The sequence below is a fragment of the Planococcus citri genome, chromosome 1 (assembly GCF_950023065.1).
Source record: "Planococcus citri chromosome 1, ihPlaCitr1.1, whole genome shotgun sequence".
Lineage (NCBI taxonomy): Eukaryota > Metazoa > Arthropoda > Insecta > Hemiptera > Pseudococcidae > Planococcus > Planococcus citri.
Window position 1 is genome coordinate 48,311,994 of NC_088677.1, and position 16,472 is coordinate 48,328,465.

General features: G+C 35.2%; 3 protein-coding genes across 3 annotated transcripts; 2 read left to right on the forward strand and 1 right to left on the reverse strand.

Moving 5' to 3' along the window:
* The first annotated feature begins 5,923 nt into the window (after positions 1 to 5,923).
* Positions 5,924 to 7,559, forward strand: LOC135832444 (ubiquinone biosynthesis O-methyltransferase, mitochondrial-like). Its single transcript, XM_065345698.1, has 7 exons — positions 5,924 to 6,180; positions 6,254 to 6,379; positions 6,455 to 6,581; positions 6,670 to 6,779; positions 6,867 to 6,999; positions 7,082 to 7,238; positions 7,321 to 7,559. Exons 1-7 carry the CDS (start codon positions 6,107 to 6,109, stop codon positions 7,455 to 7,457), a joined length of 864 nt encoding a protein of 287 aa, XP_065201770.1. The 5' UTR covers positions 5,924 to 6,106; the 3' UTR covers positions 7,458 to 7,559.
* A 78-nt stretch (positions 7,560 to 7,637) lies between these two features.
* LOC135832441 (tubulin alpha-8 chain-like) lies at positions 7,638 to 9,961 on the reverse strand. The gene is made up of 4 exons (XM_065345694.1): positions 9,741 to 9,961; positions 9,139 to 9,361; positions 8,662 to 8,963; positions 7,638 to 8,575 (listed from the first exon to the last, which is right to left on the reverse strand). The coding sequence occupies exons 1-4, from the start codon at positions 9,741 to 9,743 to the stop codon at positions 7,715 to 7,717; spliced, it is 1,389 nt and encodes a 462-aa protein (XP_065201766.1). The 5' UTR covers positions 9,744 to 9,961; the 3' UTR covers positions 7,638 to 7,714.
* Positions 9,962 to 10,484: 523 nt separating this feature from the next.
* Positions 10,485 to 16,378, forward strand: Mcm3 (minichromosome maintenance 3). The gene is made up of 14 exons (XM_065345678.1): positions 10,485 to 10,791; positions 10,860 to 10,972; positions 11,057 to 11,265; positions 11,333 to 11,463; positions 12,022 to 12,260; positions 12,330 to 12,566; positions 12,660 to 12,824; positions 12,911 to 13,109; positions 13,179 to 13,327; positions 13,834 to 14,143; positions 14,243 to 14,383; positions 14,456 to 14,614; positions 14,697 to 14,839; positions 14,922 to 16,378. Exons 1-14 carry the CDS (start codon positions 10,720 to 10,722, stop codon positions 15,127 to 15,129), a joined length of 2,475 nt encoding a protein of 824 aa, XP_065201750.1. The 5' UTR covers positions 10,485 to 10,719; the 3' UTR covers positions 15,130 to 16,378.
* Positions 16,379 to 16,472: the final 94 nt, after the last annotated feature.

Below are 16,472 nucleotides of genomic sequence, written 5' to 3' on the forward strand. Positions count from 1 at the left end.
AGTTTTTTTTTTTCAAAAGTCATAGATTTTTTCAAAAAGAATATAATCTATGACTTTTGAAAAAAAACTCATCTTCAAGAAAAGTTTTTAGGATCAGCATTATCAATAATATTTTCATTTTATTTATTTTTTTCGAATACGAGAAAAATTTGCTTTGAAACCTTATTGCAACTTTTTCTTAAGCTCCAGTGAATATGCTTCTTTCTCAAAAAATTTTTTTTTCAACTAATAAAAATTCTTTTTTTTGGAAAAGTATTTTTAATTTTGAGGTTTACTTACCCTTGAAAATTTTTAATATTTGAAAAAAACGAATTTTTATTTGTTGGAAAAGCGCCTGTTCTTTTTTTGAAAAGAAAATAATTACATGTACAGCGAAGAAATTTTTATGTTTTCAAAATTAAGCTGTTTTGGGTCAAATTCTGAGATTTTGCTCTTAGAAAAAACGCTAAAATCACGTTTTCACGATTTCAACGAAGTAAAATCTCAGAATTTGGCCCAAAAAAGCTTAATTTTAAAAGTTACTGGAAAAATCAAATGAAAAATCACCGAGCACTTGCCAGTGTGGTTCAAATGTAAATTCTTCAATTTATTTGAAATATTGTGCTTAAACACCTTTTTTAGAGGTGCCCAAAGTGGGGGGCTCTAAAAAAAGGGTTCAAAATTACGAATATACAGGAAGCTTAATTAAACTTTTTCATCAAGATAATTGAATATATACCTCAAAACGTTACGTTTGGCGCAAATCGTACGTTTCTAGTTTTTCAGGGGTTCCCAAAATTTCGAAATTGCGAAAAAATGGAAAACTGGATTTTTGAGTACCAGCGGAAAATTTTATTAAGCTCAAAATTTGGTAGGATGAAGGTCTTTCAGATACTAATGAACTGTAAAAAGCTTTTTAGGGGGGCTCAAAGGGGTAGGTTCAAAATGGAGGTTCCAAAATTTTTCAAAAATCAAACCCCCCCCCCCATTTCTGACCCCGAGGCTCGAAAATAGGAAAATCACCTCGCATAACGTTTATCGAGTTCAAACAGATATTTTACCCTAAAAAAGGTTTTGAAAATAATACTCAGTGGTTCCTAAAATTCTTTTTGTAATCACAACTTTGGAAACCCCTGGAGCCCAGAAAATGGTCATTTTGGGTTAACCAACCACCGATTCGTATTTCGGACATTTATTACAACATTTATACTTTAGAGTGATTGAGTGGAAAATTAGGTGGGGCCAGAAAATGGCCTTATCGGGACTTCTCCTTTATCCAAAAATAGATTTGAAAATTTCCAATCTCTCAACAGAAATATGAAACTTGAAAAGTGCTAATGGATTTTGAAGGCAAAGGTCTACATCGACAGAAAATCTTGAATACTTATCTTTTAGAACTGGGTCATTTCCTCTGAAACCACTCACCAACTCATTCATTATAAGGTTATAATTAAACCACCCTACCAACAAACTTGATTTCAAACTTTTGATGCATAAACATTTTTTGAACTTGAGTAATTTTAAATTAAAATTCAATTTTCAATAAATCTGAAATTTTGCGATTTTTTTTTTAATGTTCAAGCAAAGTTTTAAACAACAAAAACGTTTTTGTTGTTAAAAACTAAAAAATTGAGACTTGTGTTATTGGAAAATGTCTCCAGTGCCAACATTTTACACTGGAGTGCCAATGCCTGACACCCGAGTGTCGTCACCTGTCACTCCAGTGTCAAAATCTGACACTCAGTGCCAATGTCTGACACTCGAGTGCCAAAATCTGACACTGAGTGCCAAAATCTGACACTGAGTGCCAAAATGTGACACTTAGTGTCAGATTTTGGCACTTTTTCGCTGGCATTGCGTCCCGAGTGCCAAACGTGCCCACAGGGTAGGTACTAGGTAGGTAACTATTGAGAATAGAGTGTTTTATTTTATCATTAGGTACATCTTAAAAAGCAACAAAAAACGCGTAAGTACCTACTTCTTTATCTTTGGAAATGTTTAGGGGGGGGGGGGCAAGAGTTTTCTAAATCCTTAAAAATTTGATTTTTAGAAAACGTTGTCCATGTTTTTACTCTTAGTCGGGGGGCTCGCATAAGGATCACATGCACCCCCCTGCCGATTCTCCGGGACAACTTTTTTCTTAAAGGGGAAGTCCTAAGGAACATTTCTAGCCCTTGTCCTCAAAAAAAAAGTGGCCCTACTTACAAAATGGCGGCCATTTTGATTGACAGGTCAGCCGAAATCGCAGGTTTTGCGTTCCAACATAGGACTTTCACGGAATTTTTTAAACCGTACAAAGGTAGATCGAAAGAGCAGGCAAAAATTCATCACCTGTCAAAATTTCAAGTGCTAAAGTGCCTTTTTCGATTTTTGGTGAATTTTCAAAAATCAAATGTTGGCCAAAATGTGAGAAAAAAATCAAAATTTTACCAAATTGACCTAGAAATCTGAAATTTGAGAAATGTCCTATTTTCGACCTGCCAAATCGATTGGAAACTGTTTCAAACCGTTTTGAGCAATTTTGGAGCCTCCAGCAGATTTTTGAAACTCGAAATTCTCTCAAAATTTCATCAAATGGAGTTGGAAAGCCGAAATTCATTCTGCAAACTAATATCAATACGCTATGAAGTCGACTGCAAGTAGATTTCAAGTCGTTCTGGAGCCTCCAGCGACTTTTTGGAAATTACTGGAGCCTCCAACAGATATTTCAATGCTTAAAATTTCCGTAAAATTTTACCAAACAGAGACACTCCATTTTCGACATTATTCTGAAGTGGATCGCAGGCAGTTTCAATCCGTTTTGGAGCCTCCAGCAGATTTTTAGAAACTTCTGTTTTTCTGAAAATGCCACAAAATCTATCCGAATCACCTTTTGGCTTTCCAACTCCATTTGATGAAATTTTGTAGAAATTGCAAGTTTCAAAAATGTAAAGGAGACTCCAGTAATTTCCAAAAACTCGCTGAAGGCTACAAAACGACTTGAAATCTACTTGAAGTCGACTTCATAGTGTATTAAAATTAGTTTACAGAATAAATTTCGGCTTTTCAACTCCATTTGATAAAATTTTGTAGAAATTTCAAGTTTCAAAAATATACTGGAGGCTCCAAGAATTTTCAAAAAGTTTTTGATGACCACAAAATGACTCAAACCCACCTGGAGTCGACTTTATAGCGTGTTTAAGTTGAATTTCAGTGTAAATTTCCTCTTACCAACTCCATTTGATGAAATTTTGAGAGAATTTCGAGTTTCAAAAATCTGCTGGAGGCTCCAGAATTGCTCAAAACGGTTTGAAACAGTTTCCAATCGATTTGGCAGGTCGAAAATAGGGCATTTCTCAAATTTCAGATTTCTAGGTCAATTTGGTAAAATTTTGATTTTTTTCTCACATTTTGGCCAACATTTGATTTTTGAAAATTCACCAAAAATCGAAAAAGGCACTTTAGCACTTGAAATTTTGACAGGTGATGAATTTTTGCCTGCTCTTTCGATCTACCTTTGTACGGTTTAAAAAATTCCGTGAAAGTCCTATGTTGGAACGCAAAACCTGCGATTTCGGCTGACCTGTCAATCAAAATGGCCGCCATTTTTTAAGTAGGGTCACTTTTTTTGAGTTCAAGGGCTAGAAATGTTTCTTAGGACTCTCCCTTTAAGAAAAAAGTCCCGGAGGATCGGTAGGGGGTGCAAGTGATCCTTATTCAGCTTTATAGCTCAATTTGGTACAATTTTGATTTTTTTTCTCATTTTTGGCCTAGATTTTCAAAAGTTCACCAAAAATTGAAAAATATATTTCAACTGAACTGGTCATACTTATAGGAAATTTGGCGTAGAACAATTTTTGTTCGAACATTTTTTCTCTCGGGCCCTTCATTTCGGCGATACAGCCGAAAACCCTGTATCGGCAAAGGTTAATGACCTCTTGCGGGGATAGTGGTCAAGTTGCGGGGTGCAACTTTTGATGGGTTGTTTCAGAGACCAACCTGAACAAATAATGTGAAATTCAGCTTTCCCCCAATTTTTCCTAGGTGCGACTAAAAATTTCGCTAAAATGACTGGACTAAAAATTCTCTTAAAAATTCCTAAATTTGTTTTTTTCTGATCTTAAAGGTAGAATATGCAAAAATATGCTTTAAAGAATAATGTTACTGAAAATTTTATGAATCGTAGAGATGATTGAAAAATTCCCTATCCCCTATGAATACAAAAATCATGCTGTAGCATAAAAATCCCAGCCATCTGATAACGACTACTGCCTACTAGTAGAGCGCTAGGCTAGAGCTTTACTACTGGAAGATTGAAAAAAATGACGTGAAATAAGTTGCATACCCAGTTCACCGTAAATATATACATCTAATAGGTATTCGGTATTCACCTTTTGTTAAATACATAGTACAAAAAAAACGTTCCTGCCTATCTGATTCTGAAGAAGGGAACTGGGAAGAGCTATTCAATCTTACCATGCACATTTTTCCTCTTCACCTACAGGCTACAGCAGCTATGTGCTATGTATCAACGCTCCCACAGCTAAGTATTGGAGTTGGAGTTGGAGAAGAGACTGCCGGGACTGCCCTCTCAACAGAGGACACCTTTAGTGTTGGGTAGGTGGGTAACATTTCAAACAGGGTTGTACAAAAACGTGTTTTTTTAAAAAAAAACAAAAAAAACGGTTTTTTTTGTTTAAAACGTTTTTTTTTGTTTTAAAACAGTTTTTTTCCCTTGTTCAAAACTATGTGTTTAAAACGCGTTTTAAACACGTTTAAAATGTGTTTTAAACACAAATTCATTTGTTTTGGGTTCATCAGACATCAATTTTTAAGATGTGACGTCATAAAATAGCTATAAAGCTCAAGAAATATTGAAAAATTGGAATCAAAACACAAAATTTGTCTCTATAAATACCGTTTGTTCAATTTCACTTTTTTTCAACAAGAAATTTAAAAAAACGTGTTTTTTTTAGGAAATCGGAGTTGAAAAAAAACACGTTTAAAACAAAAAAAAACACTGTTTTAAATGGTTTTAAATGGCTTTTTTTGTTTAAAACATCGTTCTATTTTTTTTCTTTTGTTTTAAACGTGTTTTAAACATGTTTAAAACATTTTTGTTTTAAACATGTACAACCCTGATTTCAAAACATGTGTGTGTTAGTACCTACTTGGTAGTTGGTTCGAACATAACATACATTTCAATGAGTTTTGGGATATATGTTTCCAAAAATAGAGAAGAAGACAGTCCAAGAAATTTTTAACTCCTATGGGAATTCTTTGAGGATGGTACATATATACCTATACCTATGTCACACGAAGTTTCCATTGTTTTTTTTTTTGGAAAACTGTGGTCGCAATTAATTGTCTTCGTTAGTACATTATGTAATGTAGTAGGTTAGGAGACTGTAACACGAGAAATCAGATTTAACTTTCACGACAAAGAAACCAATGTACCTACCTTATTTCGAATTTTCAATAACACTTTGCTACATATGTACTGCAGGGTGCGCAGAAATACAAATCGAGTGCGGAGTAGGTACCTACATAAATTTTTTTTCACAACCAGTCATGTGCTTTCGTTATTATCATGGTACCTAATTCACTGTGTCCAACAGATACCTACATTTAACAGATAATTTTTTGGAGGTAGGTACTCGATATTTCTGCGCACTCCTGTATGTCTATGTAGCTTCTTCAATTTCAGATTGAGGCAAATTACTCATGACAGTCATGACAACAGACAAATTGACATTATTATTTTTTACTGGGCGTGGGCCTTTGTTCCTGAATTTTCATCTTCTCCTCCGAAAAAAATAGGTGATCAGTGTGATCACCCAATGTGCTAGGTTGAGGTTGGTGAGCACTGAGCCGGAGGGAGTCCGGAGAGGGTAGCATGACTGATTCGTTCACTCGGGTTCACTAGAGTCGCTGAAGTCGCTGCTTGTTGTGATTGATAACACAACACTGATAAGTGATAACGTTAATAACGTAATGGTAAGTAATGGTCGGCGAAACTGGCGAAAGTAAAGTAAAGGATTAAAAAGAGTAGAGTAATTATCGAAGTGTAGATTATTGTGTGGTAATTGATGAGTTTTATGGAATGCCATAGATTTTAATCTAAGTACTCTACTTAAAATCCAGTTCTATGGAATTCGCGCGATTTGTTTCCATTTTATCCCGAGGCCCTTCCTATCTGGGAAGAAGATGTATTCATTCTCAGTAAGTCACTCATAGATAGATTTTTATTTTCATTACGGAAATATGATTGAATTTTCTCTACGGTTTTCCATAGTATCATGGTCATGCAAAAATCGAGTCCTCTAGACGGCAAAGTGAATTTCGATCTTGAGAAACATTCAGAAGCAGCGGAGTATTGGTGGAATCGCAAAAATCCTTTACACAATTTTAATAAAGTTCGGTAAGAGAACACGAGCTTCCTCGATTTTTGTTGATGTTTTCACTGTTCTCATATACATATTTACATTGAATACAGGGTCCCTTTTATTCGGAACGGTATTCATACTACTGGAATTAGACATGTGACTGAAAATATCGACCGATCTCGTTTGGATGGCGTTAAAATTCTTGATGTGGGATGCGGCGGTGGTATACTTTCTGAGGTAATTGTGCAAACTTGAAATAAGGTAAATCATCATATTGACAGTTATTTGGAATGTACGCTAACGAAGTCTGTTTTCGGAATATAAGGCTTTGGCTAGATTGGGAGCCGATGTTACGGGTCTTGATATCAGTGGCGAATTAATTACTGTTGCAGAAGAACACCGAGCGCTGGACCGTTCTATAAAAGATAATTTAAGGTTATAATACTTTTTTATTGTTTTTGAATAAAAGGAGTATCGTTTCATGGTATTAATATTAGTCTTCCTTTGTATTGTAATTTCTAGATATGTACGCACGTCTATTCATGAACACGAGAAGAATAATTTTCAAACGTACCGGGCAGTTGTGATTTCAGAAGTTATAGAACATGTCAGTAATAAGGAAAAATTTCTTTCAAGCTGTATCAACGCACTCCAAGTACTAAAATTTTTTTTTCCATGCTTGTATGTTCTATTTTTTTTTCTATTATTATTATTTATTAGCTACGATTTTTTTTCAGCCTGGAGGATCATTATTTATCACTTGCCCCAATAAAACGCTTTTTGCAAGAATATTTGCGGTACAATTAGCAGAATTACTGAATATCGTTCCTAAAGGCACTCATGATTTTAATAAATTCATTTCGGTTGAAGAGTTGACAAAAATGATCAGAAAAAGTAGTTACCTATTACTACATATAATTTTGTAGTAATTGTGTTTTTTAAATACTTACCTATTGCATGACATTTTCATTTACAGAAAATTGTATCATTAGAAGTACCGAAGGGATCGTTTACAATCCTTTGAGTGGAGATTTCTCGATGAGTCGTTTCAAAACCTTCATGTATGCAATTCATGCTTTGAAAAGGAATCAAACGGTACCAGCACTAACGTAGTTGAAACGAAGTTTGTCGTTTTTGTAATTCGTAAATTTCCGTGTATCTATGCTGATCGCTTGTTCATATAATTAATGTTATTACAAAAGTAAGAAAACTGTTTTCGAATTTTATTCTTTGAAGTGTCGTATACGGCACACCGGTCATGTGCATTTCGCGCTTGCAAAAAATTGAGAAAAATTAACAACGTTATTTTTATTTCATTTTAGAAATTTAAAATAATTTAAACAAAAAAATCTTTATTCAACATTGAATTTTCAAGTAGGAGATTGGGTGGTGATTTTTTTATGACGCGTGTCTTCATCTTCAACAATAGTACCCTCGTCAATTGTATCCATGCCGCAGTCACTGTATTCTAATTCAAGTTCCGCTAAATCCTCCCTAGCATTCAGGAATTCCTCGTCATCCATGCCTTCACTAAGATACCAATGAACGTAGGCTCTTTTAGCGTACATCAAATCAAATTGATAATCTATTCTAGCCCAAGCTTCTGAAATAGCGGTGGTGTTGGCGAGCATGCACAATGATTCGCTTGACTCGACTATTTCGCTGTGTGGTACGTGAGCAGCTGATTGATAATTAATACCTACTTTAAATCCGGTAGGGCACCAATTAACAAATGAAATGAGTTCTCTTTCTTTTATCATGTTTATAGATGCTGATATTTCTTTAGGCGCTATTAAACCTCTGTACAATAAACAGCATGACATGTATTTTCCAAATCGTGGGTCGCATTTAACAAGCTGATTATGCGGTCGAAAACATTCCAATGTAATATCCTGAATGCTATTTTCTCGCAGAGATTTACTGAGCTTGGTTAAAAGCGGTGAATATGATATTACTGGATAATGTATTCGAGGATATGGTACTAAGTTGGTTTGAAATTCACGCAAATCAACGTTTATGGAACCACCAAATCGTAAAGAAGCGGTGACGCTCGAAATTATAGTGGCGCTTAAACGATTTACGTGTACATAAGTTGGTTTGTTTATTGATAAATCCCTGGTGCAAATTTCATACGTTGCTTCATTATCTATTAGAAATGCACAGTCGCTTACTTCCAGTGTGTGGTGAGTGGCCAAAACAGTATTATAAGGTTCCACAATAGCTGTACTGAGCTGTCAAGAAGAAATACAATGCATTAGTGTTTACCTGATTTCCTCATGTAGGTACCACATAATGTATACGGTATTAGGATACACACTTTAGGCGAAGGATAGATAATGAATTCAATTTTGCTCTTTTTAGGATGCTCGTCGCTCAAATATTCCATTATCAAAGACGTCAGACCTGAGCCGGTACCGCCTCCAAATGAATGAAATATCATGAAACCAGCCAAAGATGGACTACTGTCTAGAAGTTTGGTTATTTTTTCTTCAATCGTATAAGACAGCTCTCTTCCCAAAGTGTGATATCCTCTCCCAAAATTATTAGCTGCATCTTCATTTCCGCTAATCAAAAACTCTGCATTGAATAATTCTTTATACTGGTTATATCGTACTTCATCTGTGCACAAAAATAACTTGGTTTTAATGAAAGTTGAATAAAATTACGCCTATTGTGTTAAAAAGTAAGCTTTTCAAGTGAGCATAAAAACACTTCGGCGTGATCGTTACTTGATTAAAATATCAATTCCATCTAAGTTAATTACACAAAAATGTTTGTTTTAAATTTTATCAACCTATTGCTGATGGCTCTAAATCTACCATCAACGACCTAGGTACATATCTTCCGTTGGGGGCTGCATTGAAAAATGTCTGAAATGTTTCACCGTCACCACACGGTTCTAATTCTGGATTCAAAGTGCCATCCGGATCAATTCCATGTTCAATCGTGTAACGTTCCCAACAAGCACTGCCTATTTGTATCCCTGCTTGTCCAACATGTATTGATAGCACTTCTCGCTAAAAATAATTTAAAAAGTGTTATTTGCCTAGGAATTTGAAAAAAAAAACATAACATTAAATTAATACGCGACAGCAATTTGGTTCAATTAAAAGGCATGTCGCATTTATTAAAAATACGTGTTGGTAGTTGAATGCAGCTTTTAAATCGGTAGGTATGGATACATAAAGTGCATGATTCATAATTTATAAAGCCTATTTTTTTACTGATGTTTTTGATAGCGTCTTATATTAGGCATTGCAAAATGCAGTTTAAAAATTTGAACCATAGTAATTAGGTACGCTACCTATTTATTACTATAAATTACAATAAATTCTAGATATGTTCAAGTGATTAACAAAACATCTTAAAAACAATATAACTTATCAGTTTGTTTACCATTTTTCAAGCGGCTACTTCATACAGAAACGACGTTCTTTCTCACATTCACATTTAAATTTTTCAACTGAAAAATTGCCTAAGATTCACACACTTACCATTGCAACCGAATTTACAGTAAATTTATGTTATCTTAATAATTTTGGAAAAATATTGAATCATATTTTTGTTACTACTGTCTTGGAATCATTGTAATCGAAACAAAAACTTGTTTTTTCCAGATACTGTTAATTTGACAACCACTAATTTTCATGAACACATTAATGATTTTCATAAGATTTTATTTTCGCAGTTTCCCATGACCGTAGGTAGATGTATTGCAGTTTAGAAAAGGGAAAATTGAACGATCAAATTTTAATTTATTGTCAGGCATTTTAATTGAACATAGTGCCTTCAACCCTTCATAATGAAAAATTGAAATGGGCATAATGTTGAAAAATATAACCGATGTTAAATCTATAATATAGAAGCTATCAGAATTCAGAAACTACCCTCTGGTGTAGTGTAGATTTTTTGCATGAATTTAATGCGTCGTTATATTGCCCCTTCAAATTTCAAAATAGGCAAAATATCTGCCATGCCTTCTCTCTCTTCTCTCTGTCCTCCTCTCTGTCGCTTAGTAGTGATATCTTGTGTCGATAGAGGTTGCAAGTTGATGAAAATGAAAATTGAAAACTGAAAAGTTGAAAAAAACGAAAGCTTCTCTACAAAGCAAAACAAATTAATTTTATTTATATTGGCGCGTATTGGCGGCAAAGGCGAAGTAAAGATAACCGAAACAAGAGAAATTAGCTATGCGTTTCGCGGCTCGCGGTGTGTCGAGTGTGTCTAAAATCTTGTGACCATTATCGAGACTTCGGAAACATTTCAACACCTGGAGACCATTCGAAAACCATCAGAACATTCAAATCAAGACGGAAACAACATTTCGCCAAAGTTTTCCTAGTTTGATCGTATTGCTTCAACTCAGTTGCTCACAATGGATGATACAGATTTTGATCATAAAGCTAGAGAAATACAACGAGAATATTTGGAGTTCTTAGATGACGAAGTAAGTGCTTAATTTGTCCAATTAAATATTCTTTGTTTTGTCTTTCAATTGTACATGTTTGCTGTTAGGAAGGTGAAGATCTTTACCATGGCAAAGTTAAATCAATGATAGATGACGGACGTATTAGAATAACCGTTAATGTTAACGATTTACGTGCCAAAAATCCAAAAAGAACAATTGAGTAAGTGTTTTCTTTTGATAACGTTCTTCTTCTTATCATCATCTTTTTCACGCTAAATATTTCTGTATTCTAATGTGTTTTTAGACTGCTGAAAACAGGATTTCCGGAGCAAATTGCGTTTCAAAAAGCTCTTTACGAATACGTTAGTAGTCTGAATACGAAGTACGCTTCTGACCATGAAGAATTCTTCATATCTTTCGAAGGCAGCTTTGGTAACAGACATGTTACCCCAAGAACATTAACTTCGCGATATTTAGGAAATATGGTCTGCTTAGAAGGAATCGTAACTAAATGTAAGTCGTTTAATGTGTTTGTTGTCGCTTTCAAGTTGTCTTACAGTGTCGTTTTTTTTTTCAAAAGGTTCGATGGTATTTCCTAAAGTTGTTAAAAGTGTACATTACTGTCCTGCCACTGGTAAAACGATGGATAGACGTTATACTGATCTTACTTCATTCGATGCGTTTCCTTCTTCCAGTGTGTATCCTACCAAGGTTTGTTTTTTTCATGTTAAGGCTATTCTCTACCCCAGTGAAAACGTTCGAAATATGAAGCCGATTTGTTCGTTATTTTCATCGTTCGTTCATAAGATTGCATGTAATCGAGTGAACGAATTTAGTCGTACTTATGTCCCGCGACCCGCTCCCATCTTAACTTCAGACGGGGATTTCTCCGTGAATTTTCAAAATTCTTTCAATTTTTTTTCACCAATGCTAATAATTCATCATTGAAAGCGAGGGTATGTAGCCATATTTTCCAATTTAGCTTTTCCAACGGAGATCTGAGCATCAATGATACCTCCATTCAATTCCCAATGACGGCCACAAAATGACATAAATCAAAAATATCTCGACATACCCTCGCTTTTGAATGTTTTCTGAGTAAAATAAACCAAACCCCACGAAAATCCGTCCAGTAGTTTTCGCACAATCCCCGGCCAAAGTTCGTAGTTTTCATCAAAAATCGCTACTGATAACAGGGGTAGAGAATAGCCTTAAACGTATAATTCATGATTTCACGAGCGTACACGTGTATTTTTCTTGTGTATGAAGGACGATGATGGAAATATTTTGGAAACCGAGTACGGTTTGTCGACGTACAAAGACCATCAAACTTTGACCGTTCAAGAAATGCCTGAGAAGTCGCCGGCGGGACAACTACCTCGTTCGGTCGATATAGTCTGTGATAACGACTTGGTTGATACGTGTAAACCAGGCGATCGAGTTCAAATTGTGGGTACTTATCGTTGTCTGCCTGGAAAGCAAGGAAGTTTTACATCTGGTTCCTTTAGGTATCTCATTACGTTACACTGATTTTTATCGAAAAAATTACGTAACTAACCGTTTTTCCTTTTTTGTAGAACTGTTCTTATTGCCAATCACATTACATTGTTGAGTTCGGAAGCTGGTACAGTTCAGTTGACCAAAACTGATGTTAGAAATTGCAGACAGTTAGCGAAAAATAAAAATATGTTCGAATTACTCAGTAAATCATTGGCTCCGTCGATTCATGGCCACGAATACGTCAAAAAAGCAATACTTTGTATGTTGCTCGGTGGCTGCGAAAAAGTTTTGCCGAATGGTACTAGGCTTAGAGGGTAAATTATGAAAAAAATAATGACGTTATTGTATGAAAGAATTTCATATTTTATTTTATTCAATACATCAAATATTTGCGAATTGATTTTCAGAGATATAAATATATTGCTGATTGGAGATCCTAGTGTGGCGAAATCTCAACTGCTACGATATGTATTATGTACAGCTCCGAGAGCTATTCCAACTACTGGTCGTGGCAGTTCCGGTGTCGGTTTAACGGCTGCAGTAACTACAGATTCAGAAACTGGTGAAAGAAGGTACAGTCATATTTTCAATGTTCATTTTCATTTTCTTATCGAATAATAAATCTTGACTGAGCAGACGTAAATTTGTTAATATTCAGATTAGAAGCTGGAGCTATGGTACTAGCCGATCGAGGAGTTGTATGTATTGATGAATTTGATAAAATGTCTGACATGGATAGAACTGCCATTCACGAAGTTATGGAACAAGGCCGAGTCACTATATCCAAAGCCGGAATTCACGCTAGACTGAATGCCAGATGTTCTGTTTTAGCTGCTGCCAATCCTGTTTATGGAAAAGTAAGTTGATTATGAGAATTGCCCGGTTGAAATCAAGAAAAATAATCGATCGCGTTCGCTCATTTCCAGTATAATCCTTATGAACCACCTATGAAAAATATCGGGCTGCAAGATTCGTTATTATCGAGATTCGACTTATTATTCGTTATGCTGGATCAAGTCGATAAAGAAACTGATGAAAGAATCTCCGACCATGTCGTACGAATGCACAGATTCAGGTTGGTATTGATGGATTCCTATTTCGAACTACACACTAGGTACGTAGTTGAAGGAACGGGAGAGTTTTAAACTTTTATGGATTGTGTCCAAAAATGTTGATTCTATCCTTAGGATATCCAAAAATGATTTATAGAAGTAATTTCAAGCACCTCATTTCAAATTGAAAAACAATTATTTTCGTTCTTGCTTTCTTGAATCCGGTTTGCGGTCCCTAACGATTACCGAAAAATGAAGATATAAGAAGATTATTCTTTACGTTTGAAATCACGAACTCAATCTGAGGCGAGGTTCCTGAACTTCTGTACAAAAGACACATTTGCCAACTTTTTGACCACCTTGTAGACATATGGGAATAGAACTGAATTAAATTCAACTCTTGTTGGTCCAAATAAAGAGAAAATAGGTTCTTCATATTAGGGTGGCCGAACCCTTAATGGTCCCTCATCCCTCATGTTCGACGCACACCGGTTTGTTAGTCTATAAATCAATGTTTTCATGTGTACAGAAAAGCTGGCGAACAAGACGGTGCAGTATTGAGTTTCGGTAACGCTGTGGACATGTTGAGCACACAAAACGTAGAAGAACTAACTCTTGAGGAACAAACGGCGCCTATTTACGAAAAATATGACGCTTTGTTGCACGGCTCAACGAGAAGTCGTTCCGATAAATACCTGACCGTTCAGTTCATGAAAAAATATATCAGTTTTTCGATTAAGTTCTTGAAGCCGAAGTTGACTGTAGATGCATCTGAGAAAATTGCAGAAGCTTATACGAGATTACGTAGTGAAGATGATAGACCTAATGATACTGCTCGAGTGAGTATTGTTCTTAAGTTTGGAACCGTTTTCTTTCTCGGTTTCTCAACTTACTTGGTTGTTAATCGACGTATTGACCTGAATATTCTTATCTAACAGACTCAACCGGTAACTGTGAGAACCCTAGAAACACTTATTCGTTTAGCCACAGCTCACGCTAAAGCGAGATTGTCCCGTTCGATCGATGCCGAAGATGCGGAAGCTGCTATTGAATTAGTCGATTATGCATACTTCAAAAAAGTCAGTTGATAAATAATTATATACCCGAGTTGTGCGTGAAGTAGAATAAATTAACCAAACGCTTTGTATTAGGTTGAGCCTAAACCTCAGAAAAAGAAACGCCGTAATGATGACTCCGAAGTTCAAGAAGGATCTATTGCTGGTACCGATGACGAAGAAGATGTCCATGCGGTTATCACTGCTGATACGAATGGTGACGAGGGTGGCAGACCCCGTAAAAGGAATCGAACCGTATGTAACATTGAGTAAATTAAACTTCTGAAACTGCCGCGGCGTTGTTGTAATAGAGAGAAATATGTTTGTGTTCTTTCAGGATAGAGACGTATACGATTTTGATGAAGGCTCAGCTGGCACTGATTCTCGAAGTATGGAATTGGAAATGTCCGCTGGCGGATCTCAGCGCCAGGCACCGGATGAAATAACATTACCACCTCCAACATCCATCTCGACTGATAGGTAACCTACAATCTTGAAATATTGTCAAATAGGTCAATATGTGATCCATTTTTAATGTTTTCAATTTTTGATTGTGTGATAGATTGCAAAGATTCCAAGATTTACTATCAACACTATTCGATAGAGAAAAGGCCGCTGTTTTATCCATCGGTAAGGTCATCGAGCAGATAAATTCAAATTTGGCCGCTCATGAAAAAGCCTATGAAGGTGGAGAACTTGCCGCCGCAATTGAACGCTTAACAACGATGAACAAAGTACTATTAACAGGTGGAACTTTATTCAAAGTTTAATCTATATGAAGTGGATAAGTATGTGAGTAGATTATGATTTGCTTACCTGATTTTGATTTCCGTTTCATTTTCTTGGTCATACTGTTTTCAACCATTTTATTAGAATTTTGTCGATTTATCAAAAAATATTTGCAATAGAGCAAGTGTATGGATTTTAATTTTTTTCTTACCCAACCGACATTGACTTTTTTAAATACAGTGGAAATCGCTTACAACGAGATTGAAGGGACCGGACATTTTGCTCGTTGTATCCGGTCTCTCGTTCTAAAAGGTATTACATTTATAACGAGTATCTTGTAATAACCGAGTATAAGAGCTTCTCGTTATAAATGATACTCGTAACACATGTAGCCAAAAAAAATGTCAATTTTATTGCTATTTTTGACTTGTAAAATCGATTGGAAACGGTTTCAACTCGTATTGAGCAGTTTTAGAACCTTCAGCAGCTTTTCAGAAAGTTCTGTTCTTCAAAAAAATGCCACAAAATCTGTCTGAATTTCAAAATTTTATCAAATTAATTTATAAAGCTGAAATTTGGGATTTAATGAATGTTTTCTGCATGAACACTCGTTATAAGCGGAAGAAAAAACACTAAAATGAACCAAATTTCAAGAATTTCAGCTCGTACTATCCGAATTCCTCGTTATAAATGAGCTCGTTCTAACAGGTACCATTTTGTACATGTTTAAATGGCGTTGTACTCGGGACCAAGCATTTTCCTTGTTGTATCCGAAATCTCGTACTAACCGATCTCATTATAAGCGATTTCCACTGTACCTAATACTCCTCAGATTTACAAAATTTGTCAATATCGATTTACGAAAGCGGCGAGTTCGCATTTAATTAACAAAAAAAAATTGCTCATTAGGTACTTCAATCTCTACGTCAATTCTATTAGAGTCCTAATCAAAGTGAATAAATTAATTTCAATTAATGTACTTAAGTATCATTTTTTGGAATTCTGAAAATACCACCCATCAATGATCAAAATGAAATTATTGAGCTGCTTCATAATCAAAAAGAAGGAGATACTTACTCGCGAAGTTGCTTAAAAACTTATCACAATCATTTTATTGGAAGTATCACTTTCCAAAAACTGATGGAATACAAGAGATGCCTATCATAATATCAATCATGTATAATTTTAATTGAAAGAGCTGTGAGACTTTTTAATAACACAATTTTATTTATTTAGACTACTTTTTTATGTCTTTTTTTTTTTTTTAATAAATCGTGTTCTTAATGAAAAGATTTGGATAATTGTTTTTATAAATATTTCAGTTTCATTTCATATTTCATCAATTCATCTGGAATGCGGTCAATATTCTTTACTGGGTACTTCG